Source organism: Zonotrichia albicollis, chromosome 8 (assembly GCF_047830755.1).
Source record: "Zonotrichia albicollis isolate bZonAlb1 chromosome 8, bZonAlb1.hap1, whole genome shotgun sequence".
In the NCBI taxonomy this organism is placed as follows: Eukaryota; Metazoa; Chordata; class Aves; order Passeriformes; family Passerellidae; genus Zonotrichia; species Zonotrichia albicollis.
Genome location: NC_133826.1, coordinates 6640038 through 6667455, shown reverse-complemented (window position 1 = coordinate 6667455; position 27418 = coordinate 6640038). Strand labels below are relative to the sequence as shown.

The 27418-nt window shown below is 41.9% G+C and overlaps 2 protein-coding genes across 8 annotated transcripts in view; one reads left to right on the top strand and one right to left on the bottom strand.

Moving 5' to 3' along the window:
* Window positions 1-1061: 1061 nt before the first annotated feature.
* Window positions 1062-18761, bottom strand: LOC102072282 (uncharacterized). Of its 7 annotated transcripts, XR_012581270.1 has the most exons (6): window positions 18215-18354; window positions 15481-15548; window positions 13057-13243; window positions 12549-12630; window positions 3998-8924; window positions 1067-3621 (listed from the first exon to the last, which is right to left on the bottom strand). XR_012581270.1 is itself a non-coding variant. In XM_074545813.1 (5 exons), exons 1-2 carry the CDS (start codon window positions 18759-18761, stop codon window positions 12506-12508), a joined length of 672 nt encoding a protein of 223 aa, XP_074401914.1. In that variant the 3' UTR covers window positions 1072-3621; window positions 3998-8924; window positions 12213-12288; window positions 12449-12505. The 7 variants fall into 7 exon arrangements, 4 of the variants coding, with proteins under 4 accessions (XP_074401914.1, XP_074401912.1, XP_074401915.1 ...); XR_012581271.1 differs by lacking the exons at window positions 15481-15548; window positions 18215-18354 and adding an exon at window positions 13598-15474 and having other exon boundaries at window positions 1062-3621; window positions 10824-12630; XR_012581272.1 differs by lacking the exon at window positions 13057-13243 and having other exon boundaries at window positions 1066-3621.
* Window positions 18711-27418, top strand: part of RNF11 (ring finger protein 11) — a 29441-nt gene continuing 20733 nt past the window's right edge. The window contains exon 1 of the mRNA XM_074545815.1: window positions 18711-18846. Within this exon, the coding sequence (XP_074401916.1) occupies window positions 18724-18846 (123 nt within the window). The 5' untranslated portion in view covers window positions 18711-18723. The remainder of the gene's footprint in view (window positions 18847-27418) is intronic.

The following is a 27418-nucleotide window of genomic DNA, read 5'->3' as shown; positions in this document are numbered from 1 at the left end:
TACTCATTCTCCTTAACAGAAACCTAGCAATGTGGTTTTGGTGGCACACTGAAAACTTATTATGATCTTCATTGGGTTTCAGATGGCAATGCATTGTCTCCTTCCTGATCTTGGACTACAGTCCATACTGAAAAAAATAAAATAAAATAAAGAGATTAAAAGTTTAATTTGATTTATTTGTAAATGCTGGTTGTGGCCCTCCCATAATGAGTCAGCTTTTTCCCTACAAGTCATGCTAAATTAGCAAATTATCTATTTTCCCTTGCAAACGCTGCATTATATACAAGAATAAAATATTGCCTTTTGAACAGAACTGGATGTTATCACTTCAAATGTGCTTATATGTACTTCCTGTGCTGAGCTCCAGCCCAGCAATAACAATACCACAATGACCAGAATGTATAATCTATAATGTGGCCCTGTGTAAATCAAGCCCCCACTGAGCAGTCACACACATCCTGCAGGATACCACTGCCATCCTCGATTGCTTCCGCCGAGCCCTGCATCTGCAGCAGGATTTCTGAGCCAGCCTCAGCTGGCTCCTAACTCACAACAATGCAAGGCACCTCCTCCCAGGAAGGTTCAGACATAAACCTGAAGCAGGTTTTGGTCATGATTGCTTCAGTGGGTGTCCTGCAGGATACCACTGCCATCCTCGATTGCTTCTGCTGAGCCTTGCATGGGCAGCAGGATTTCTGAGCCAGGAAACTCACAACACTGCAAGGCACTTCCTCCCAGGAAGGTTCAGACATAAACCTGAAGCAGGTTTTGGTCATGATTGCATTCCAATGGGAAACCAGAAAATCAGGCTTAGGGGGAAAACAGTTTTGATCTTTTGAAAATACTTATGGGATTTTCAATAAAAGCAGAAAATTGTTGCAAATACTGCAAGGGAGAGTGTTCAGGATTTCAACTCAGTTGTAAATTGCTAAAATAATGCATACCTGGGGTTTCCACACTGTAGAGATTTAGATGTATGATCTTAGATCTGTCATTCACTCCCTTCAGAATAGAGCATCATTTTTTCTCTGTGCAAAATATCTGAAAAGTAAGCATTTTGGAAAGAATTTTGCAAAGTCAAAGAAAAAGCAAAGTCCAAACCAAACCAGAAATATGTCAATTTAATTGCAAGGCACATTGCAGCCATACACTCAGAACAATCTTTCAGGAATACTCTGACAATGTCAGTGTCATCATTCAGTTAGTTCAAGCTAACTCAACAGGCTGACTCAGAAATTAAATCTACTTGATCTTTTCATGACTTTATATTTTTAGTTAGTTCTCAGGTTAGATTCTGACTTTTTCTAACAGATGATGAAACCAATACAAAGTTTCAAAGTACTGTAAACCATTTTTACATATAATTTATAGATATGATCCTTAAAAACAAAATAGGTGGCCATTGTGTTATTTGACAACTTTTATAACTGTACTCAATAAGCTTCTACACCTCATTCTGCTCTGTAACGGGGGGACAAACCATCTTTCCTGGATAAATACATAATTTCCACTGAGTCCCTTACTAGCCAGAAAAATTTTAATATGTTTTAAAATAATAATGTAGCAATTTAGAGGAAATATTATGCAAACCCTATTATTTTTTTCTTTCTGATACAGGCCTAGCAAAGAGAGATTCTAGCTGGAGGCAGGTCAATGCTTGTCTGAATGGTATTTTAAGGTATCCCTTTTTCTTGCTGCTTTGGGTACAAAAATATGTAAAGAATAAATGATTCAAACTTGATTTATCCACTGCAGAAGCTGACAGGGAGTATTTCTGTTGCTAGCACAAACACCTGGATTACAGAGGCCACTGAGGGGAGAAGGGCAGAGGTGCAAGAAGCACCATGTGGCCAAGGGTAGCTGAAGAACTGACCCACACCTTCTGAGGGCATGGCCAAATCCTGCTGCACTTCTGGGACATCAAAATCAGTGCAGTCATCCAGATCCCTACAAACAACTTTTCCCTGGAAGTTTTATTGTCTTTTCTGTACTGGACACACGACATTTTACATTCTCTGTTACTGCCTTCTACCTTCTTTGGTCTGATCTTTTTTACAAAGATGCTCAGAAACTTGAGCATCTGTGCAGGTCCCTCTGTGAGCATTTCATACCCTTTGGAATTAATAATCAGCTGTAGATTAACATAGGACAGGGAGCCTGGATATCCCTGACTCTAGAAAAACTCAGGAAATTCGGGTCTGATGTGCCATAGCCTGTCCAGGGTAAGTAGAAGCTGTCTTGGGTGAAGCTGTGGACGAACTATTCTGCTTGTCAGGATTCAGGCTGATTCCTGCTGAAGTGACCAGATAAAAACATGAGACACATGACAGTGTTGGCGCAGGTAACCCTCCTAGGAAATATACAGCTCTTTATCAGCCTGACTGCTAAACCCTGAGCTGCCTCCTCATTTCTGTGCAGGATTTGGGACAGTCTCAGGTGTGTGGATGCTGCTCTTGCTCAGCAGACAGACCCACCTTAGTTCTCACAAAAAAAGAGCTGCAAACCTGTGATATTTGGCTTATGAAATGATTATTAATTCTTTCACGATGCAGATACTTCAGTCAGTTACAAAAAGCAGACAGAATTATCATGTTACTTGCCTTATTTGTTGCAAAGTTCTTAGCTGTGGCACCACCTTGTGGACATTGCTATGTGGAGTGAGAACTCCACTGGTGGCAACAAAAGCAAGCAAACCAGGCATTTTGGAAAAACAGCTGTGGTCACACATGCTTTGCTAAAGGACAGTAAAATAACTGCATTTTAAAAACTATTCCTCAAAATCCACCAACGAAATAAAATAAAAAATAAATGTCATCATTAAGGTGCTCAGTTGTCTTTGCAGCTTTTACCAACTCTTCTGCCTGCCAGCCAAGATGAGAGGCAGCCTCCAGAATTTTGTTCCTGCCCAATTGACTAAGTAGCAGCATCCACAGCCCAGTTCTGTTCTTGCTGTACATGCACACATGACTTTTACACCTATCCCAAGCAACAAGACTTGCAAAGTCAAAATCATAATACTGAATGCTTGGAGAAAACCTTGGGTCCCACTCCATAAATGTAAACTCAACAGTGAGATTGGTGTCCAAGCTAAGCCAAAAGAAAAACAATCTCTGACAAAGATAAACTGGGGGATCTTTTAAATGCTTGCTGGAACACAAGCCAAACAAAAATAAATTTAAATTCTGCTCTCTTGGCCATTAGATTCTCAGAACCATTTGCAGCTGAGGTAACAGGGGGTTCCTGTTATAAACTCTCTTATCAGCTATGGCAAAGCAGGAAAGCACAGGGGAGCCAGGATTTCTAACACAGATCTCCAAGCTGAGTGCAGCACACGTTCTCTCTGGGTGTGTCTGTCTGAGTAAACTTGGGCAGCATGAAATAAAACACTGAATTGCACTTTCTATTTCTCTCTCTTCAATAACATACACAACCTGGTGCTTGCAGTGGCATAAAGGAGGAGGAGATGAAGACTTGGAGCAATCTCAGACTTGCTAAAATGAAATACTGAGCACAGCAGCCAGGGAAGCCAACTCATGTCCAGTGGAGCTCATCCCTCACTCTAGAACAGACACTACTTTTGTTGCAGCTGGTGTCCTTCCTCTGCAAACAGCAGCATTGTACCTGTTTTATGAAAGAACAGAGATTAAAATGTCATCTTTTTTTTCCTCTTTATTATAAAATTAAAATATCTTCTAAAATATGACAATGACAGCACTACTTTTACAATTCAGATATTTTAAAAATGTTTTTTTAGAAATGAATTTTTATTTTCTCTCTTCATCTCAAAAAGATGAAAGAGTTTATGCTGGTAATTTTTTTTCCTTTGGCATATTCATACAGTAAGCATTATTTTATTTTTTGTGCTTGGAAATTCCTCAGTATAAGTGCAGTGTTTTGAAAAAAATATAGGGCTTGCAAACTCATGTTGATTATTTTCAGAGATCAACTATTGTTTTCAATTCAACTTAAATATTTGTTTTGGCTACCCCTTACTCACACTGAGTGCAGAGATTCTCTTTCTCCTCAGGCACCATTACTGTAATTTTGTTCCCTGTTGCAATTAGTTGCATAATGCATCCTCATTAATGGCTCTGGATGTATCTGCATGGAAGTTTTCATCCACAAAATTGCAGAAGCAGTTACTGTAAACATGGGGTGAATGACACAGAAAAGACTGAACCAAGTTTATTCTTATACAGAATACAGTTTTTAAAAAGATCTTCTTTCTTTTTTTTGTTTTTGAGCATGTGAAAATATCGCATTTGTGTCCATCACATTCAGCTTATTTGCTTTCAGAAAAGAAGCTAAGAAACTGTGAGGCAAAAATAACCTTAAATCTCCAAAATGCTACTTTTTCTACAGACTTGGAACTCCCTTGAATATTTTACTTATCTCTTTCCTAAAAGCCAACAAAATAGCATGGCACTAGATTAAAATAATTTTCTTTGCATTTCTGCTAGAACTGATTTCTTGCTGAATTAGCATATCAACTCCAAAACCAATTTCCACATCATCAGTGACCTTATGCCACTTTATGTATTAAAGCAGCAAGAGAGAAATGGTTTCAGAGGGCTGTAACAGTTTAAAATTATTCAGTATAAATCCACTTATTGAACTGGTACATGCAGGAGACAAAGCCCTGAAATTATGTTGCTAACCTGTATGGCCTAAAGTCAGATTTCTGCATTTTTAAAGGCTGCAGAAACCAACACAGAGCTGTCGTGGGTATTATCAGAAAATGGGATGGAACAGGCAGGAATCTGTTCAGGCTGGAAAATCCTGGGGGAGAGAGAATGAATGAGGAAGCAGCAGCACCCCCAGGATGAGATCATGGGGGACACAACCCTCTGTGGGAACAAAGGGACAAGTGGAGAAAGGGACCCAAACCTACACATGAACATTTCAGGGGGTCCTTTAACAACAGGAGAATTTTCCAGGTGAAATTCAGTAAGTCTGCAAAAAAGGATGGATAAACTCAGACTCTTCAAGCCCAAATGCAGAGCCAGCTTGGTCTGCACAAAAACTAAGTGCACAGCTCCCTAGCAATCAAAAGACAAGGTAATATTATTATGTTATTTAATACTTTTTACAGGGAATGAAGGTTGCATAAGCCTCTACGCTTATTAGACATTAGATTTAATTTCCTGTATTACTGAGAAATGGGTGACTTGGAGCTCAGCCAGCTTGGATAGATATAATAGGTTACACATTTATAAAAGGAAACCAGTACAAGTAGGAACTGCTGCTAGAGGTGTCAATTTAAAGTAATATTCTACCCCCATCCCACACAGGACAGAGGAGACTGAATCAGAGATGTGCTGTAAAAGCATTAAATCAGGGCAGAGTGGGGCAGAGACAGCAACCAATGACGAAGAACATTTGACCTTCATGTGTTATTTTCTTCTGAAGTCTTAATTTTGTGGCTCCACAATGGGTTCATCCCTAGCAAAATCTGATGTCCTGTAATAAAAACCACAGGTTTTATTTATACATTTATGCCTTGGTCTCTCAGACCCAATGTAACTCCATATACTGGTAATAAAGAAACAGGTTATTTACTTATTCTTTCACTTGTTGAAGGGCAAAACCAAAATGAAGTAAAATGCTTTATGATCTATTTATTTCCTAATTACTTGTGCAATGTTGCTCAATTTCTTGTTTTCCAGTGTGCTTTCCTTTTTCCTTAACAGGCAATATAAAAGACAAAGAATTTTCAAAAGAAGGAGGACCTGGGAATTCTCAATACTGCAGATTAGCTCCTTGGCATTTTCATAAAGAAAAACCACAGGTGAATCTTCCTACCACTATTCAGATGATTAAAAAAATTATCTTTGCCTTTCAACATAAATCTTGTTTCAACATAAATATTTTTAAACTATGAAAGTCCTTTTTGAATTTCATCTTCTTTCTTATTCTGAAGATACTGTAAGAACAGTTACAAAATAAGTGCCATAGAATATGCAATGTAATTATATATTTTGATTTTACCTTGCTCAAATTAGGATATTTTCAACTCCTTGAGACATGGTATGTACATGGTATGTACATACCATGAATATATTCAGTTTGATATATTACTGAAGTAATATATCAAAATAAATTGTAATTTGTTAATATCAGTACTAGAAAGGAAAGAAAGTGTGGAACAAACAAGCAAATAAATTCTGCACTGTAAACACCAAGTATTAATTTCTGGAGTAAAATATATGTTAAGATCGTACAGAGCAAGATTAAATGAAAATAAACATGTTCACATAGGGAGAGGTTGTTAGCATCTGCAGTCCAGCTGAAGTGAGAGAACATTATGGGTATTCAGTGTCATTAAGACCCAAGTAATTTCTATTTTGTATTTTCAAGTGAAATATCACTCTGATGAGACATTCAGAGTACTTAGCAGCTCCCATTATGCCTTTTCTGGGCCTCAGCCATCTGGATGAATTTCTGGGGTCACAGCCTTTGCTCTCCTTAGGATTCCTCCACAGCTGAGTTGCAGCTAAAACACTGACAAGGCACAAGCAAACTGCCTCAAACATTCCCAAATATTCTGGAAGCATCTCCAGGGATCACTCAGCCCAAGCCCAGCCCCAAGCTGGCTCACCCAGGGCAGGGTGCTCGGGACCTTGCTCGGCTGAGTTTGGAATTTCTTCAATGATGTCAACTTCAAACCTCCCTGGGAGCACAGGATGTTCCTCTTGCCCACCCTCATGGCCCTTTCTGCCCTCCTCCATCATGTCCAAGTCCTTCCTGCTGTGGGGAGCCCAGAACTGGGCACAGCACTCCCACTGAGGCCTCACCAGGGCTGGGCACAGGGGAATGATCACCTCCTTTGACTTCCTAGCAATGCTCTTCCTCATGCAGCCCAGGGTGCTGCTGGGCCTCTCTGCCAATATAGATGTTTACAGATGTAACAGAATTTTAAGGACATGATGAGTTATGTATTTCCAGGGTCTGCTCTTTATCAAGGAAATACAAACGATATTATTTTGCTAATACATGTTTTATGTCAGTATCAGGGATTGTATTTATGTTCTCATTACATGATTTCCTAAATAACTGGCCCATTAAAACCATTGTTTGGGATGATTACACAGTGCTTTGTAAAAACATCTGTGCACAGATTTCTAAAGGTAACTCTGAAAAACTCCAAATGCAGACCAGGGTATGTTCACAGGAATGAAGGAATCTTGGAAACTGCAATTCTAGAAGACAGGAATTCTCAATTTCATTCTGTTGTTAGTGTTAAGATCTAAAGATAGCAGATTAATTAGTATTCTATTTAACTCACAGATAACCTTTTGTAGCAGTAACATCCAGCTTATAAACTTCCACAGTTTCCAAAAGCACTCCACACTGTTTCAGAAGCCAAAAATCCAGTTCTCCCTAATGTATTCCTGAGAACCTTCCACTTCCTCTGCAGCTGCCACAGTGTAACTGTGGACAATACACTTATGTATTGACAACACACAAATTTTCTGTGGAAAAAGGTCCATAGACTTTCCAGTGGGTCCTCAAGCAGCCTAAAGCAATGAGATGGTCTATCAGATTTGTTTGTCTTGGCAAGGAAGACAGCAACCTTGTTCTTGAAAAATCTACATTTAGTTCCCCATCTATAAACAATTTTCATCAGTTCTTCCATCTGCAGTATAAGTCTTTGTTTGGCAAACAATTTGCAATGTTTCTTGTTATACATGTCAAATTGTTTCTGTTCTGCATGAGCTATAATGACTTAAAGGACCAAAGTTCCATGTGGTGGAAGGAGTTTGTTCCCTCTGAATCCAGGGGTACCTTTACTGCCCTGGCTGGTCCATGATTTCTTTGCATTTCTTACAATCTGTGGCTGCAGAAAACAGGAATAAAATTCCTTCTCATTAGTGACATAGCAGTGCATGAGCCAACACACAGTCTAGCTAATGTCCTTTTACCTTCTGGAATAGTTTAAAGCAGGATGCAAAATATTCTTGCAAAAATATACAAAGTCCTTTCCATCCACTTTCCTGTAAAGCTATGCCAAAAGCCCTGGGAAAGCCTTTTGAGTCCAGCCTACATGCTCAAAAGAAATCTGGGAGACTGGCAAAAACCCACAATATAATTAGGACAATGCTGGGACCCAGATTAACATTATGGAAAGCAAACACCTTTCATACCACTCCCAGCTCTCACATTACCATGCTTGAGGGAGATTAAAATTCAGATTCTTGTGAGCAGAATAGCTCTTCCCAAAACAACACCAGATTGGCCCAGGTGGCCACAACCTGCACAATTTTTCATGGACTGACTTTCAAACTGCCTCATGGCAACCTCAGTCTCAGAGATGTTGAATATCTTTCTCAGCTTTTTCCAATGCAGACCAGATGTTCTATTGTGATAATTCTCTCATGGGCCTTTTCCATTTTGACTCTCCATCAGCTAGGGATCCAAAGAGACATTACTTGAAAAACAGGAACCATAAAAGAGCCAGGAACTTATAAATTAAAACATAAACATTAATTTGTTTTCCAAAATACAGATGTCTTTTGTCAGTTCAAGCCTTGATCTCTCCACCAGTTAAAGGCAGCAGTTGTTCTGTGGAGGCATGCACTGGAAATTAGCCAACGGGCATTAACTTTTGGTTCTGATTGAACTGAGGAAAATTTGAAACAGAAACACAGAATTAAAAGTTGTGATAGCAATTATTGCCTGATAACATTTTTAAAATGCTCATGACAATACCAGAAGAAGTGTCCTGCCATAAGGAACTGTAAATTACAGAACCTTTTTGGATGAGGCTCAGGAGAGATTTGGGGTGTCCTTGGTGACAGCAGGGGTCTGTCCTTCTCCTCTCCTGGCTGACACAGCACAGGGACCAGGATCCATCCCTGGGGAAGAGAATCCTGTGGTGGTGACAGTGGGGTCACAGCAATCACAGCTCTGGACAAAGGACTGGGCTAGAAGAGGAAGGGACACAAGACAGTGACAGCTTTAAAGGAACAATTTTATACATCACAAACACAAGTGCTCAAGGTTCAACTGCAGGGATTTGGCTTTGTATTGGCATAAGACATCAAGCCCTGTTTTCAAATGGCCCCACTTGATATATCAGTACCATTACATCTCTTAACATTTTCATCTCAACAAAATTTTGAGCATATTTAAAATAGCAGAAAGGCTACAGGCAACCAAAGAAAACATCTATAAAAATGTGCATAATAAAGAGATAAGGACAAAAAATTACTTTCTTTTTTTAACATGACCGACATGTGAACTAATTTTTTATCTTTAAAAAGTAGCAATTCACAAGTCACACCTCTTCATTCCCTTTGAAATCAATTTTATACACCTACACAATTCTCCTGACAGTGGATTACTGCAGGTTTACACTCAAACCTTTGAGTTTCCAGTTCTGCTGTATTCTCTTGAAAAAAATCTATGAGAGATAAATACTACTCTGCAACTTTTAGCAAGGAACCCTCTGCAACTGAACATTTTATTGTACCTAAGCAGGGAAGGTACAACAAATTGCTCTTGATGTAATCAGTTCTCTTCCTTCTCATATGGGCATAAACAAACACCTGTAATTTATAACACAATCCAATCCAAGAAGTATCACTGAATGATACCTTTTTCTTCTACTTCTTCAGAGACTTTGCTTTTACCAATAATTACCTTTTCTAGAGCCTTCTGCTCAGAATAAAGCAATAGTCTGTCCTTTACACCAAGACTTGTCTTTCCTCTGTACTACAATGCACTCACCTGGTGGAGCAGGGATTGAGCAGCCCTTATTCCCTCCCTCAACACTGCTGGAATAAATCCTTGCTTTCCAACACCCTTTCATGACAAGCTTTGTATCTTCATTTTCTTTCCCTAGGCTGCAGCTCCTCTAGATTTCCCACCACACTAATATCTGTCTGTACTCCTTTTCTGAACTGTTCTTGCTTTATTATTTAAGTGCAGGGAATTCTAAGTAGCTGCTCCCACTTCATCTGTTCTTCCCTTGAGGGGTCAACCAGCATCTGCTGTTCTCTGTCTGCCCTGGAAGAAACAACTTCCACAGAAAGGAGCTGCAGAGATCCTTTCATGGCTTCACTTCACACTGAGAAAGATTTTTATTTTGATTGCACATGCTGGTTCCAGCAGAATTTGCTCTCAGGTAAAAACTGTAGTTCTGTATATTGCTAAAGTTTTAATATTCTCTTCCTTAAGGAGAAGACTGAGGTAAAAATTTGGAATATACATCTTTCTCAAAGGTTTTGCACTGGCTCAGACAATTCATCAAACGTGCCTTTCTTAAAAAATGGAGAATCCTGTTCCAAAAGAATGTGAGAAGCAAAAGGAGTCAGATATTTCTGTGATTTTTTAGTAATACACTGATAATGTGCATTTATAGTTGTATCTGTTAGCTTATTAAGGAAGGTGATTTATTTCAGATCTATATATGTTACAAATGAGCCATTTATGAAATTCCCAGACTACAGAATGATTCAAATCTAATTATTTCCATATGAAAGAAACAGTTATTTTAAACTTAACTGTGAAATGGCAAATGTACACTCATTTCTAAGGATAATTTTAAATAGAAAAATGTATTGTAACTGGTATGTCCTAAAAGTGAAGATTCATCCAGACTACTATTGATAATGACTAAGAAATTATTTCCTGGCTTTGCAATGACCAAATTCTGAACTTCTGTCTCTGTCAATCCCCTTGCTCAGTCAGACACCCACATGTAGGAACAGCAATCCTTGTCCTGCTGCCATCAAAGGGGCTGCAGTGACACCCTGTTGCCATGCCAGAATCTTCTTTACTCTTGGCATCCCTTCCAAATAAACCACTCCAACAGAACTTACCCTGGATGCATCCCCTGAAGTGGCCACAGTTTCGGTGGGAGGCACTTCTGCCAACCTTTCCCTAGATGTCGCCACAATTTCTGGCTCCTTCATTACAGCCTTAAGGAAAAACTATCATGATGGTTCCTACTTTCTGCATATAGAAGAAACAGAAAATTATTCTAGAGCAACCCAATTTCTTCAGAGCAACAAAAAGACATTGTAATTATATGTATTATTCTATTTAATAGAATATATCTAATATATCCTACCAAGGTCACACTGAAACCTGAAATTAGCTTTTATCACAGGCTTGTTTTCCCACTCTTTACTTCCTACTAAGTGTGTTGACTCACTGAGTCTGGAGCTGCTGACCTCATCCACTACTTTGTGCTGAAACAAACAATCTCCTTAAGGATATTTCCAAAGTTTCCAGATTCAGTTTTCATGTATACTTTGTTATTCTTTCTCTCTTAACAATTTTTTTTCAAAGGATGTCCCTCTGCCCTTATATGATTTTGCCACTTAAAGACTCATTTGCACTGTCCAAGTACTACAGGACACTAGCTGGGGAATTCAAGGCAGGGTTCAGGTTTGTGTTTTAGTTGATTTGGACTTAAAACAGGGTTCTGAGGGCACCATCCTTAGTTCCACCCCAGTGTTGATACCTCTCTGCAATTCACAATTTCTTCCTATGGAAATAGTCTTTGGAAAGCACATGCTGATTTCTACACATGAATGAAGTTTCCATATTTTCTAGAAACATGAAGATTCTCCAATTTGTTGCAAAAACTACCAAAATATCTCCATATTTTCTAAGTATTTCAAATTTCAGCCGTGATGAAGTAGTCATTGATTGGTTGTCCACAAGATGGGGCTTCTACAACAGAGATCTTTATATCCCAAATTTAAGATCCTGATGTAAAACCTATGAATGGCACCACAGTTGACAGGAACACACTTTGAAATTTTGGCACAGGAATGGTCCTCACTGCATTCTTCATTCTGCATTCTGAAGCAGCCTGCAAGTCCACTGCTAAGATGATAAAGCCTCCAAATAAGTTAAAGTAGCTCCACAGAGTGTGCAATTTTTGTAAACCTAACTGAAAGAGGGAACAGTTTGCTGTCACAAAAACTAATTGTAGGCACGCATTTCACAATAAATGAAAATAAAAATAATTTATTCTTAGACACAAAAATTTCTAAACATTATAAAAAAAATAAAAAAAGAATGGACTTACAGTGCCTTTAGCTGTCTTGTTTCACTGTGGTGTTTGTTTAAACAGTATGTTCTGCTAAAAAAATGCCTTTTTCCTCTTTTGTCATGTAAATAAACAAGCAAGGTTTTCACATCTTATAGGAATCTCCACACACCCAAAATCAGAACAGACTAAGGAATTGTACAATTACCTTCTGGTATTCCTTCTCATACTGTCAGATGTTTAATTTATGATAACTTCTGTTTTCTGCATGATATAGTTGTTTTCTAGAATTTTTTTTCAGGAAGCACAGTAGTGTTTGAGCACGCAAAAGCAAATACTGGTACAAATTTCCAGCCTGTCTCTCCAAGAGGAGGCTGTACAAACACAGACTAATCAAAAAGCAAAACTAAATGTTAAGAAGCAACATTTCTGGCCAGAGGATACAGTGAATTTCCCAAGGGCAGTCATTCACAACCACCTGATACTTTCAGTATCAAATCTTCAATGGTTCCTTCTCACATTCCTTTTCTTCAGTCTCCAGTACCTTGTCTGCTGCAATCCAGCTAAGCTGTCACAGAGCAGAGCTTCAGCAGGAAATGCAGAATTGTACCCTTCAGAATAATCACCTGGAGAAGCACAAAATAAGAAAATCTGAGTAGGCAGGAATTACATGGAGAAGGACAGGGAGTGACAGGAGCTACAAACTGCAGGCAATGATGTGTTGGGAAAAGGAAGGACACTAAATTTGATCAATTTGTAAACACTAAATAATATTCCTTTATTAAACACTGAGGTTTTAACTGGATCACTCTGTGCAGCTTGGGGTGCCATGCTCACTGGAAAAGTGGACCAAAGGAGGAGGCTGCAGGACAGTGAAGCATCTCAGAGAATAACAAATCATGATCCATAAGGAAAAACTGAAACAAAGCACTGCAAGAGTTTCCAGATATCTAAAATTGCTTTAACAATACAAACAGAATACATAATAAAGAGTTTGGCCTACAGCAATCTTAGGAAATTCTGTGAAGCACCAAGGGATTAGAACACAGTACCTGTAGCCATCACTCAGTATCCAGAAAGAGTTTAAACTGTTTTCTGTCAAGGAATGACAAAGACATAGGTGATCTTGGACTTGGGCAGAGTTGTCAACCAGAGTTGACAGGTCCCACTCCCTAGGTTCCCATGAATCTGTTCAAGTGTCATTTTATCACTCTGATATTGCAGAAGACCTACAGTTACCTACAGGAAGAAAATAGAGATTTTAGGCTACAGGAAGAATGGTGAAAAAGAAAAGAACAGGAAGAGTATGGAGAAGGTGAACAAGAGATGTTTTAAATTTTCCACCAGAATGCATATTTAAATAGAACAATTAATTCCTCAAGTCTGTTTCAAAGAATTACAAGCACTTAGGATACTACCTTACTATTGCAGAGAACTGGAGGAAAAAGAAGTCTGACAAACTGGCTTCTGGTTAACTGTGGATAGAGTTCACTCCTTGCAAATTCAGGAAATGCTCAAATACAGCAAAAGGGGAAGCTCCAATTCAAATTTAAAATTGAAATTTAAAACATTGATTTCTGGGTATTGACTAACCAGTCACTTTCAGCACTTGTTGAAAGCCAGCTCAACACTTGTGTCCCAAAGCCAGTCAGGAGGACAAGCTGAATGTCACACTCTGCTCAAGCACACCAGTTTTTCTGCAGGAATTGTGATTTCTTAGTGCTCTGCTATTGGCAACGTCCCCACCCATCCTACTTACCCAATTTTTTACCTACTGACATCTTTTCTCCTGGCATTTTCTGAGGATATAAGGAAGAGTGAGAATCAAAATAACACAGCAGTAAAGCATCTGCTGTAAATCACCTGAGAGAAACAAAACATCAAAAACCAGCCAGGAACCTTTTGGGGTTATCTCCATCTAATCTACTGCAACTAAAACCATTCCTGAGACATGTGACCTAATCTGCCTTTCAAAGCCTTCAGCAAATGAGATTCCCAGATAATCATTTTCACTGCCAAACAACATTTTCAGTTTGAAATAATTTCCTAAGATCTACTTTAAATCTCCAAGTCCATCACCTTTTGGCCTAGACCCACTGAACATAAAGAAAAACTGATTCCTTCTGTCTGCAGAGAAAAATTTTATATATTTGAAAGATCATTACCATTTTTCCCAGCACCTTCCTTTTCTTCAGACTAAACAACCCCAATTCTTTCAATCTTCCCCCTTAGATCATGTTTTATAGGTCTCTGATCATATTTGAAGTTGAGACTATGGCAACATGTGGTACAAGGAGAAAAAGAAAAAAATGATTCCTGCACAAAATTCCCCAGGAAGCTGGGTGACAGAGGGTTTGTTTGAAGGGGTACTTTTGTATGACTGTCTGCTTTGTTGCTTGGGTGTTTTAGTCCCAAAATACAGGGTTTTTCTGTTCTTTGTGGCTCACAGTGCAGGTGCTCCAGTGCACAGAACAGGCAGGCATTCCACTCCTCACTGAAAAAAACATTCTGGACCTGGGGAAAACTGTTATTAGGGAAGGCAAGTTATTCTTGCCAGTCATGGAATACTTCTCCTTACCAAGATGGTATCTTTGGGATAAATTGATATAAGTGGCATATTTGTGATACTAGGATAATTCAGGCAGAAGTTTAAGTCATTTTTAGAAACATGAGTAAAATCCTGCATCACAAAGTACATTTCAGGGAAATATATTAGTTCCATAATTGCTTTCTAGTGCTGCATTCACTCTGTCTCAGAAAGCAATATGCAGTTGTAACATACACTGAGAAACGTCTACAGGTCAGCTAAAATCAACCAAACTAAAAATAATCATGTGCATTTTAGAAGATGCCATGTCCTTTATAACCAGATAAATTAATTCCACCATCCTCAAAATCAGATTCACATACATAATGGAAGAATGTAATTTACTTCTATTCTCCAGAGGTATACAAAGCCTTTTTTTTTTTTTTGCCTTCCAGAAAAAGGTTTTAAAATTGCATTGTGTTCTATTCACCAACATTACCCAAGCAAACAGAGTTATCTCTGAACCTCTGGGTACCATGGCATGGAAAGATTGCACTCAGAAGTCAACTGGGCTTCTGTGTATGAATTGGGAAAACAATCCTATCCAGAAGAAAGATAAGACCTAATGAGAGATGATAAGTGCTGGGAAAATAAGCTTGATGGAAGAAAAGGAAGTGAAAAAACTTTTCCATGCTGAGGACAGAAAAGGTCTTTCAGAAACTTTTGTTAAGCATGACATATTAAACATATCCAAAATGTCGGCCAACAATAACATGAACATGGGTCACGTAAAATGGTGTTATCAAAGGGTCTTTCATCTAAAAATTAGGCAATTTATGACGTTAATTTTGTAGAGGAACTCCTAACAAGAAGGACTTTTTATGTCCTCAGTGAATTTTAGATTTTTAACTCAAAAGGAAATGGATTTTTTAGTAAAACAGTTCATCACCTCTAGCTACCTCATATGAGCCTTAAGAATACATCAATGTGCCACTTGCTTCCTCTTATATCAAAAGCCTGTAAAATAAAACATAAACTTTGTCTGCATAGTTTAAAACTCTTTTTCTTGAATTTCCATTATGTTTTGAAAGAGAGATTTCACTCAGAGCATGCTAGCTGCCAGAAGGTGGTGAGGACAGACCCATTGTTGTATTGAGGTGTACCAGAACATGAATTCAGTACACTGGCAAACTTCAGAACATAAACATTTCCACTCTGACAACAGATTACAGCCAACTGTTTAAATGTCTAGAGGTGAGAAAAGGTTTCATTGACTTGTGTTGGCAGTTCTGTACTGATATTAGTCTGACACAAATTTTTGTATTTGCATGATCTTTTCCATCTGTAGTATTTGTGCAGCCCTAAACCACCACATGAATTTTTCTTCCTCTATAAGATCATTTTAAGGTTGTAGAAAACCCATTCTGACTGTTACTTGTTCCCCAAACTAAGCAGAGGAAGTAAAAATCAGAGAGAACTGAAGTAAGCAGCTGAACTGCCCTATGGTTGTGCTAAAACAAAGAAACCATACTCATAAATCCCATCCTCTGAGGACCCATCTCTCTGCTTCCTTGTTCCCAACCCTGCAAAAAGTGTGGTAGCAAAAGGAGCAGGATCACAGCTACACTTCAGCATATGCAGGGATGTTAAAAGACATCTGTGAACACTAACTTTTTTCCATTTTCCATCTCCTGGACCTTTGTGCAACTTTAGGGCCAGTGGTGCAAAGCCACTATTAATGACCTGACATAACAGGAGTGAAAGGCTGGGAACAGCAGGGCCTTCAACCATTTCTACTTCAAAGAACCCAAGCATGACTGGTAGCAGCTCTTCCCCTTCAGAGCTCTCACAGGTGCAGTCTGTCTTGTTGCAAGGCCAAACATGAACCTCTGCTTCCTCTTTGGTCTCTGGGAGTCCAAAAGTCCATGAAAAGCAGCTGTCTTCTGGCACCTGACAAGTCTGCATTTTTTTAAAACATGCCCAGATTTGGAGCATCCTGTCCCTACTAAGGGGAAAGTTGTACTTGGGATTAGCAGCTATTGCTTCTGGAGATCGGCCTCAAGGTAAATAAATGCAATGTCTCTACCATGAGATGCAGGGGAAATCCCACCTATGTCCCTACTGCATGTCAGGATGAGACCAGTTTGCACTCTGGTTTCCAAAGAAAACTATTTTGGCACGTCAGTCAGCAGGGAAGCACCACAGGTTTCCATAGGACCTCCTCACTGTGGAGTATAAAACTGTGATCCCAGCCTCACACAGAGCACAGTGTGGTTTTCAATGAACTACATCAATGACACGGGCCTGAGCCTCACAGAGAAAACAAAACAGGAGAGAACAGCTCACTCAGTCTTTTAGCTGCCCATAATCTCCTTCCCAGTGGTGCCACTGCACAACTGACAATACCAGTGACAACGCTGGAGTTTCATCACCAGGTTCTCTCAGCAGAAAGATCTGACATTGCCTTAACCTTGAAATCACGGCTGGGTGAGGCAGTGGTTCACTGGAACAATTGTTCCCCTCCAACAATTGCTTGCCTAATTCTATTAAACCAAGCCAACAGACTCATAGGATAAACACCCAAATGAGCAAGCCATGTACAACAGTAATTATTTACAATGCACCATTGCAAAGCCTCTCTATCTTGAGCAACACTCACAATCCTGCCCCATTTTCAGTTTCAGTTTCCTTGAAAAGTCTGAAACCGTGTTAGAACGCCATAAATGGCAGCAATCATAGGCTTTTCACCAGGGTTGTTTAACTTAGCCATTGATAAGCAGCAAAACAAACCTCCCTAAACAGTAATAAAATGAAACCTACAAGAATGAGCTCATAAGAATAATCAGCAAAAACTCTGATCCCAGACTGAGGTCCACCAGCAAAATATGTCACTCTGAACAACAGGTCTGGAGATACTGTGACCCAAGAGGTGCAAAGCAGGCCCGAGCTGTATCAGCAGAGAACTCGCTGATAAGCAGCAGCCACGCTGTACTGCTTTACAGACTGGACTTTGCAGCTGCTCTCATCTGCACCACATTTACTTCACCTTAAAAAATACTTCACTTTAAAAATTGGATTTACAAGTATTTTCCATGGTGTGAATCTGAAGGCCAAGGATGCATTTTGAGGAACCAAAGGACCATCGTATATTCCACTCTGTGTAGGGCAGTGCTGGCACACTAAGACAGTGACACACGGGCATTCACTGTCCTCAAATTTGCATTTATCAGTACTTAGCTATACTTATATCCAAGTAAGGATATATTATTATGAAGGGGGAAAAAAAGGAGCTAAATATATGGCTTATTAGAGTACCTGCTCATTGCATAAAAACGTTTAGAAACGCAAAAGCCAAGTGCCTGCTGTTGGTTTTGCCCCACTGTGGTGTTCACTGCCCTGTGCCTACACTGACCGTGCCCCTCGGGTCACGCCAGCGACCAGCATGGGGAGCCCCTTCTCTGCCTGGGGAGCCCCTTCCCTGCCTGGGGAGCCGCCCGCGGGGGAGCCCCTGGGAAAGCCCCTGGCCCCGCACAGGCCCCTCAGCCGGGCTGGGCCGGGCGCTGCGGGGTCGCCGCTGCCATCCCGCCCCATCCCGCCCCGCCGGGCCCGAGCGGCCGCCGGCTCCGCCATGCCCGGAACACAAACAAACACCGCGCTCGGGGGCGGAGCGAAGCGGCTCCCACCATTTTGGGGCCGGGGGAGCCCGGCAGGCGGCTGGGTCCCCCAGCCCGTCCCGTCCCGCCTCGTTCCGTCGGGGGCGGGCAGGGCTGTCCCCGCGGCGGGGCCGGGGGGCGCGGAGCCCGGCGAGGCCCCGCGGCTGCTCCCCGGGCCCGGCGGGGAGGGGTGAGAGGAGGAGCCAGGGCGGCCCGTGCGACAAAGCCCAGTGCGCAGGGAGCCGGTGACCGGGAAGCAGAACCGCGCCGGGCAGCCGCGGGGCGGGCGGACCCACCGGAGCCCGCTGCCCCACGGGGGGTGGGAGGCCCGTCCTGCCGCCCCCCCGGCTCGGGGGTCGGGGCGGCTGCGGAGCGGAGCGGGAGGCGGCCGGGCTGCAGCTGCTAAGCCGCTTAGGGCCGGGGCTGGCATGAGCCTCCCCGGCGGGGCGGCTGCGGGCTGCGCGCTGCGGCGGGGAGGCTGAGGGCGCGGATCCGGAGCGGGAGGAGGCGGAGGGGGGGGCCGCGCTCCCCCCGGGAAGATGGGGAACTGCCTCAAGTCCCCCACCTCGGATGACATCTCGCTGCTTCACGAGTCCCAGTCGGACAGAGCTAGCTACGGAGACGGGGCTGAGCCGGATCAGGAGCCGCCGCCGCCATATCAGGTAGGGGAGGGGGCGGCAGCGGGGCCGGGGGCAGCGGGGCCGCGCCGCGGCTGCCGGGGGTCGCGGGGCCGCTCGCTGGGGGCCGGCCCGCACCGCCCCGGGGGCCGCCGCCTCCCCGCCGCCGCCGCTCCGGCGCTGGGCGGCCTGAACCTCTCCCTTTCCGCCCGCACGTAGCGCGGGGGAAGCCGCTTTGTCTCGGCCGGTGCCGGCGCTCCGGGCGGGCGGGAGGCGCGGTGCCGCCGGCGGGGCGGGGGGCGGAGGGCAGGGGCCGCCCGGCCGGTGCCGCGTCCTTTGTTGCCGCCGGCGGTGACATCACCGTCTGGCGCGGGGACGCTCCGGGACGGGGACCGCGGGCCCTGCCCGGGCTCTGCCCGGGCCCGCTCGCTCCGCTCCCGTATTTTTAGCAGCATCTGATCCCCGCTCAGTAACTCCCCCGGCGCAGGGGATCCTGTTTCCCTCCGTCCTGTGGGGCACCGGCGGGGAAGTGTTTCCCATTGTTCAGTGGGTTTTTTGGGATTTTTTTTTTCCCTGTCTCTGAGAGAATCTGTTAATTTACATCTTGATGACGAATCAAGGGGGAAAGAAGGAAAAGGCCCGGTGTTTGCTTTGGTGGCTTTGCTGACAGCGGAGGATAGCGCCGATGTGGAGGGGGGATGGAGACGGTGTGAAAACCTGAGCTTGGCCGCCTCTGGAAGGGATGGACACGGAAAGGGAACCTGAACTTGGGGTTGCACTTGTCTGCCCCCGGAGATATCCACCCCCACCCACAGAAATGTGTACTGACCTAAACAAGCGGTCTGCAGCACTCAAAAATGAAAAGGAAAACCATCCAGCGGTAGAGCTGCACATTCTATTCAAGTTTTGAAAGTATTTTCCTGTCTGGGATAATAGCATATATACCAGAGGCATCTGTAGAAACGGCAGTAGACACACATTCTGGGGGGTGACTTGAGAGCTGGATGTTTTCTAGGATGGGAGTCATTCCCTAATTGCAGACCCTGATGTATAATTAACAAAATTGCAGGAAGTACTTGACCGGACAGGCGTGTAATCTACAAATGCTTTAGCGAGTTCAAGAATTCCACCCTGATAGGAGCCCCGTGAGTGCTGAAGAGAAGCCCTGCACGTAGCAGCCCTTGCTGGTGCCCTGAAGCTGCACTGATGTTTCTTGGCAGCGTGTGCCTGATTGTTTTGTTTGGGTGCAAAAGCTGAATGCCAGAATAAATTCCGTGATGTGAGGAATTTTTGTGTTCTGATTTCTGAACTATGTCTGCTGAAGTCCAGTAAACATAAAGTGCCTGGTGGCAGATCAAGCTTTTTAAAGATTGTGTTGTCCTAATTTAAGCCTGAACCTCATGAGGTTTAGAAGTTCATTGTATTTTTGTCAAATCAGCGTAAAAAGTTTGACTGTTTGTGCAATTATTGCATTTATATCTGTGATTTTAAGAGGACTTATGGAGGTTTTTGTTGTCTTGTTCTTCCCTTTGAAAGCAACCTGTTAGCTCTTGTAAGAGTCACCAGTCAGGTTTATGCCCTATGCAGGCCTTCTGGTGTGGATGCTGGCATAGATAAGGACTCTTCCTCTGTGGTCAGAGGTTTTCAAAATTTTTTTTCTCGATGAAAAAAAACTTGTCTGTGAGTGTGGATGGTTGACTGAGAACCTGACAGACAGTGAAATAAATGAACCCACAGGTGTCTGTTATGGAGTAAGTGTATTCATAGCAAACCTTCCCTGTGCAGCATCAGGTGATGTGCCCACAGGCGCTTGGCTGTGTCAGACATCACTGTCTGTCCTGAAAACTCCTCCACTGATCCTGGCAGCTCCTAAAGCTTCACCTTAGGGTAGCCTTTAGTGTCTCATAGTCAAAATCAAAGCTGCTCTTTCCACAGGTTTTGAACCGCAATGGATTGTGACTTTAAAAAAAAAAAAGATAGGCATTAGCTACAATATTATGCAGCATTTTGTGCGCTTAAGAGGTTGAAGGGATTTATAATTTTAAGTTAGTTAATGTTTACAAGCTACACAAAACTCTAAGTATGAACAATTGCTGATGCTCCAGTATTACTTTTGTGCCAGAAGTAAGTCACCCATTTTAACTTTCAAGTGGCTGCTCAGAGTCAGAGTTACAAATGGGAAAGTTGTGCCCTTGTTCCCGGTAATTACTTCTTTCAGTGTCTTAACCAGAGTTAGTGTATAATGTGTAGACATTAGGAATGAAAGCAAGGAAGGGGATAAAACAAGCTTGAAAACTTGTGGCAACTAGCCTTGAGAAACTGGAAGGTGAACACTTTTGAAGCCGACTGCTGAAATTTCAGCTGCATATTTTAGAAGAGAGTTAAATCTGATGTGTCTGTTGCTCTTTGGTTTGCAGCAACAACAGTGTGTCAACTTCCTGAACAGCTCTTGCAAGGTATGCAAACAAAGGGAAGGAGGTTTGCTGGGGAAGATAGACTTCTGTTTATTGCAGAAGATGACTTCTGTGTTATTTTGACATTTAAAGTACTTTTTTGTGTTCTGACATGATTGTGCCAGGGGTGTTCATGTGGGACTCTTGTTATGCCTTAATGTTTATTTACCTATTGAGTTCCAACTGCAAAATGTACCCCCAGTAAAAACTGCAGTAGAGCATGTAAAATTCCTTTGATCAGTAAGTGCTGTTAAACTGGCTGTGTAAAATTCCTACTTCCAAAAGTCAGGTTGAGGATTGGATTGACAGTATGGACACACAGAATAATGGGGAATAACTTTCATTGAGAGGCTCTGTAAATACTTGTCTCTTGGTTCCAATGGCAGTAGCTGCTACCAGCTGCTGCAGAAAGGCCTCAGAGAGGAAGCATCTTTTTAAACAGGTGTCTGAATTAATAAGAAAGTGGCCCATTAAAGCATCAGATATTTTCCAGTGCATTGAGCTTAACCACTAACACGAGAAAAAATGAAAACACACCAGAAAAAAAGAGTGTGTTTTCATAGCAGGGAGGAAGGAAGTGATTTCAAGAGTGGACCAACATTTTCATAGACAGACGCTAATTTTGAATGCCTCCATTTTAGAACCCAGAAATTACAACTGCTTCCCTGAGTGTTAAGAACATGCAGCTCCATTTTTAACCAGGGAATCTGTGATTAGGAAGGAGTTAGCTTTGGTTTTGGTTTTTTTTCTCAAGTGCTCAAAATTGAGTATGCTTTCAACTTTGTTTTCCTTTTTGGTGTATGACTTCTTCACCATCTGTTGGCAATATGCCTTCTGCTGTTTTTGCATACAAGTTCACTGGGTTTTTTTCAGTTTCTCTTATGCTAGTAGTTCTCCTCAAAGACTTTTTTTTGCAGAACAGATGTGTCCCTTTTCTTAAGTCTCATATTTCTGTTGTTAAATAGTTCCCTAATAGCTGTAGGAAATAATTTGCCATTTTATTAAATTTTGGAATTTTTACCTGGTAAAGTACAAAATGCTTTGCACCTTTTCTCCCTAAGTTTCTAAAGAGTATTACTGTGGACAAAATACACTGCAGTCTTCTAAAAAAGGTGTTTGCTAAATTACTTAGCTAAAAGCATGAGAAATAAGCACAAGGTCTTGGTGTTGATAGTAACCTCATACAAGCTCATTTGATATGCTGATGTGGCAGATGGACTGATAAAATATTTTACCTGCAGAGCTCCAGAGCACCCTCTGGTACTTTGTACCACCACCATGTGTTGTCTTACAGGCCAAGATAAAATGTTTCAATAGATCTAGTGGATTTTTTTTTTTTTTTTGGAGGGATTAATTTAAAACCTTTTGGCCTGGATACTCATTTGATTTGGCTGTGGGCACAAAATGAGACGAGAGATCACAAACAGGAGCTTAACCCAATGCTGTGCTCCCATAATCCTCCAAAAGCTGTTGGGGACAGCAGGTTTTGAAAGTGTAATTTAGGATGTCTCGTGGCTTCTCCTGAGGCTGAGGTTGCTGCAAGAGCCTCCTTGGGCCTGCTCAGGAGAGGAACCAAGCCTTTGTACTCTCCCCTCATGACTGAAGCAATATGTTACATTGGTGTTCTGATGCTGTCTTTTCAAAGGCATGGTAATTAATACAATTAAAAATTGCTAGCCAGATGAATTCTGATCTAGGAGCTGCACCTATTTATAGAAAGAGCTGAACAAAAAATTCCCTTGGGCCCTGATGGAAATGATTTCTCATCTGTGACTGCTGGTATTGTACAAGAAAGGAGACTGGTGGTGTAACAGGTTATAATCTACCATGGAGTGGCTGTGCAAATCTGGAACTCTTGATCTATGCTGGAACAGCATAAAAGGGGCAAAGATGCAATGGGAAAATGTTGCATACAGAAAGCTCTCACTGAAAAAAAGCAAACCAGCTAGTAGGGTTGCTTTCATATAAGAGAAAGCATATTTAAAAGTTGCCCATGCATGTCTTGCCCTTTTTTCTGCTTGTCCTCCACATCTTGGTGATGATGTGTACGAATTACAGTTGCACTTGTGGATGTGAGCTGAAATATCACTCCAGTCTACAATTTCTGAGTCTGCTGGAAACTTCAAAGGACTTAAAACTCTTTGTTTTTGTTGCTGGTTGGTCCCTTCTGGCAGCAGTGCCCGAGGTGAAATCCAGCTGCAATGAGGAGGGAAAGTGATGGAGGAGCTGAAGTTGAGAGTTTGCTGTGTGGATAAGTGGTAGAGTAGCCAGTGATGTTTGGTGCTTCTCCTCAAGGATGAGATTGAATTACATAAGGTCTCTCAAGCAATGTCAGAAATGAAATGTTTTAATAGTTTTCTGGAATAACATTTTATCTGTGAAAGACCGAGCATTAAGTGATAAAGTCACTCCTGATAAATAGTTATGATGTAATTTAGACCTGCATTCAGAAAAGCTGTAAGTGTTACATGTTTTATGCAGCAGTTCTGGTAAATTATTTGTATGTGCAATGCAATAAACCTTTTTTAATATCAGTATGGGGCTATACAGTTCATTTTCCATACAGTGATGAAATATATGTATTATGAATGTCATTATAGTAGCATTCAAGATTTGGTTAGTGAACAATATGCCATGACACTTCTTACTCTTGCACAGCTGAAGAATTTAGCAAGTTGTCTTGAGAATTGTATTGCTGATAATCAGTTCTATGTGATAAGTTTCTTGAGGGTGCCAAGTCTAAACTTCCTTTCTAGACAGAAGTTAGAAAAAGCCTGCACCTGTATTTCCTGCCTCAGTCTATATTTGTTTCAGCATAGCCTGCCACACTGGCTGATGGGGACCCAATTTTTCATATTTCATATTTTCATATTTCATTTTGCTGGTGAAAAAACCTGATGGGGCAGAGGGAGAAGAGAGGAAGGAAAACAGACCTGAAAGTAAAGGGTACCAGATGGTATGATGGTATCACAGAGTTAGGTAACTTCAGTCTAGAAAATACCTATTCATAAACAGTTTAAATTAATATTTTAATTAATATTGGTTGAATATTGTAATGCTTTATCTGCTTAAAATAGATTTTAAAGTACAGTTGGTTAAAAATGTGTTAGGCATGGCTGGAGGAAGTGGGAAGAGTATGCTGATGTTTGAGTTCTCTGTGTTACCATCTTTCTTATTAAATTAGAGCTGGTTTCTGGATTCACTGTTGTTGAGTTGGCAGTTGGTAAGGATCTGTTCCTAACCACTCTGTCCAGAAAATCTTCCAAGGGGCATTATGAAAAGAAGATAATATATACATAATCACATTTAACAGAGTATTGCTTTCTGCTTCACGTGGATTTCTGCAAGAAGTGTCTTAAGTTGGCTCAAGGTGATCATCCTGTGTCCTTGTTCATCACTTCAACAAAAGAAGGAAGCTCAGCTTAATGAGCACTTCTGCAGACCCTGTTAATGGCTGTAGTCAAACTGGTTGCAGAATGTAAGGCAAAGAAACTAAAAATAAAACCTCTTGCTTGTGGCAGACTTGTGTCTTCCAGTCCTTGTGCTTGTCCTTGTTTCTGCCTCCCCATACGCACAGAGGAACGTATTTGTATTTTGGAGAAGTAATGGTCTGTGGAGGAGACTAAAGCAAATCAGCCATGACTCTTCTATGAGCTAATGAAGCAGTTCCTCAGAGACCAAAGAATTACAAAATAAGCAGATTTTTAGGGATGTCATGGTTGAGTAAGAATGAAACCTTTTTGGGGGAAAAAGCTGAAGAGTTACTATTCTCTTGACTCTGAAAGGCACAGCAAGCTTCAGTCTCAGCTTAGACCACAAGAAGAACTGGCCCTGACGTTATGAAGGTCTCAGAAGCAGAGATGTGTCTTGCTCCCCCCTGAAGGTAGGATGTGTTTTTGTAGAAGATGCTGTCATGTTCTGCCTGCCTCTTGGGGGACAGCCATAGCAGTGACCTGTCCCAGCAGAGCTAGAGTTGTGTAACTTCTTGCTGGGTAAAACTGCACTTCAACCAAAAACCTCCCAGCCCCAAGACTAAGCAAAACAAAATCCACCAAAAACCCCACTCTAGCAGCCCTAGGGTAAGCCATCATCATCCTGATTTAATCTCTTCTGTTCTGTTTGTAACTTCAGCAGACCACTTAACTGCTCTGTGCTTTAGTTTCTTCACTGTAAAATGAGGAGTGAAGGAGTAATAAAGTTTATCTTTAGTGCAGGCATGCTTAGTAATTTAATTCAAGTTAGTAAAGTGTTCAGTGGTAATTTGATTTTAATAAAATAATGTTCCTCTATTACAAAAGGAACCTCTGCGGAAATTTATGACAAACCTGATGCTGGAGAGAGAGAGCTTTATCAGAAGATCTGTTTAAGGCAGTAGATAAGTCTCCTAAAATCTGTTTTGGAATCTGATAGTTCAGCATTTATTTGGCAGCCTGCGTTCCAGATGCTTGATTAGTAGGATGAAGAGTTTGTGGAGATGGTAATAAGAAATCTTGCCTAATCAGGGTGATGAATCTTTGCTGTGCTGGAAGATCATGCATTCTTTTGGACAAGCCAACCCAAACATGCGCTACCACCCTCCCTAACATCTAGGACCACCATGCCTTGGGAAGCTCTTCCCGTCTGTTTCCCGTATGTACCTTGGGTTCAGTGCTGTGATCAGCTGTTGCTGGCTGTACATCTGCAGTCAGTTTCTGACCCACGGAAAATAAACCACTTTTATGTTTTGAAGAGAGAATGATCTGTGGAATGGACTAAAGCAAATCAGCCGTGACTTTCCTCTGAACTAATGAAACAATCTCCAAGAGACCAAACAGTTAGAGAGAGCCATTATTTTATTTACCAGCCCCTCCATAGGAATCTGCCTACCGCTCTGTTTGTTTCTCATCAGTGAGGGAGAAGGTCAGAATGCTGGTGGCATAAAAGCTGCTGGGCCAGGATCCACACACGGTGACATGGACAAAGAGCAGATGCGTGCGGCGACGGGAGCAGGAGATAAAAGCGCCATCCCTTAACCGCGCTTGCGTCAGCCAAATCACAACCTGCTGGGTTACTGGGCTGGGCGTTTCTGCTGAGCCACCACAGCGCTCACACGTGCTCTGTGCACCTTTGCACACCTCTATCAAAGGCCAGGCTGATTTTTGAGCCTTCTCCTCCTCCCTCTGTTTTTAGCCATTGGTTTAGTTCGGGGATGATGTAGAGCTGAGGTGCCCAGGGGAAGACTGAAACTGTTGGAAGGCTGAGAGAAACTGTGACTCAGGAAATTCAGTTCCTCCCTTAGTCCCAGCATGCAGTGATGAATGTGCAGACTATTATCCTTGCAATACTGAAACCTGTTTCCCTTGGTTGTATTTTTGGACACTGGAGTGGCCTCTGTGTCCTCTCATCTGTTCTTTACTCAGAGGGAGCAATCTGTATTTCTAGAGGCAAGGTTCAGGAGCAGTCCTTGCATGTAGACCTGCACTCCAAGGCCAAAAGCTCATGCAGAGACATCTTCATCCTCACTTAAAAACAAGTCTCAGCTGGCTGACAGGGCTGAGTTTCCCAGAGTTTGGGACTGTAGCTAGCCCACATGCCAGTGGAGTTTGGACTGCTGAGAGAGGTCCTAGAAGCATCAAGGAAACGGCTGGTTTATGACTAATAAAAGTTAATGAAGCTGCTTGACTATCCAGTTGTAAGCAAAAAATGAGTCAGTCTGTGCTGGTTTGGACAAAAGCAGGGAATTGACCATCTTGCAACCATGATTAAAACCATTGCATCTACCACATGCCGCCAGTTTCTAATCTGTGTCATGGCAAAACTGCATTAGAAGAGAAAATCAGACTAGAATATATCCCACAAATATATTATAACATAACTACTGTCCAAGTATAAATAGCTCTGTGGAGACTGTAAAGTGTCCCTGTAGTCCTCACCACTTTCACTCTGTGTGGCTCTCTGGATGATTTGTGTACAAGCTCTAGCCAGAAGGAAATGGAGCAATATTTCTCTGTATTTATTCCCATAAGATGGATCTTGGTAGTGGGGATACAAATCTCTTATGACTCAGTGTGTGAACATTGCAGAGTTGGATGAGGTTGGGTGCTCTTGCCCTTTCTGTTTCAGAGCTGTGGGAGGCTTATCTAAGAGATCAGAGTGCATCAGATTCCATTATTTTGGTATCTATG

Bases quoted from the DNA above. Each gene is read 5' to 3' on its own strand.
- LOC102072282 (XM_074545811.1), bottom strand. From the start codon at position 18,761: ATGTCATCCGAGGTGGGGGACTTGAGGCAGTTCCCCATCTTCCCGGGG. The intron at 12,631-18,214 runs GTGGGAGCCGCT...GTGCTTCTCCAG, and splicing joins GCTCCCCCGGCCCCAAAATG to GTGATTATTCTGAAGGGTAC.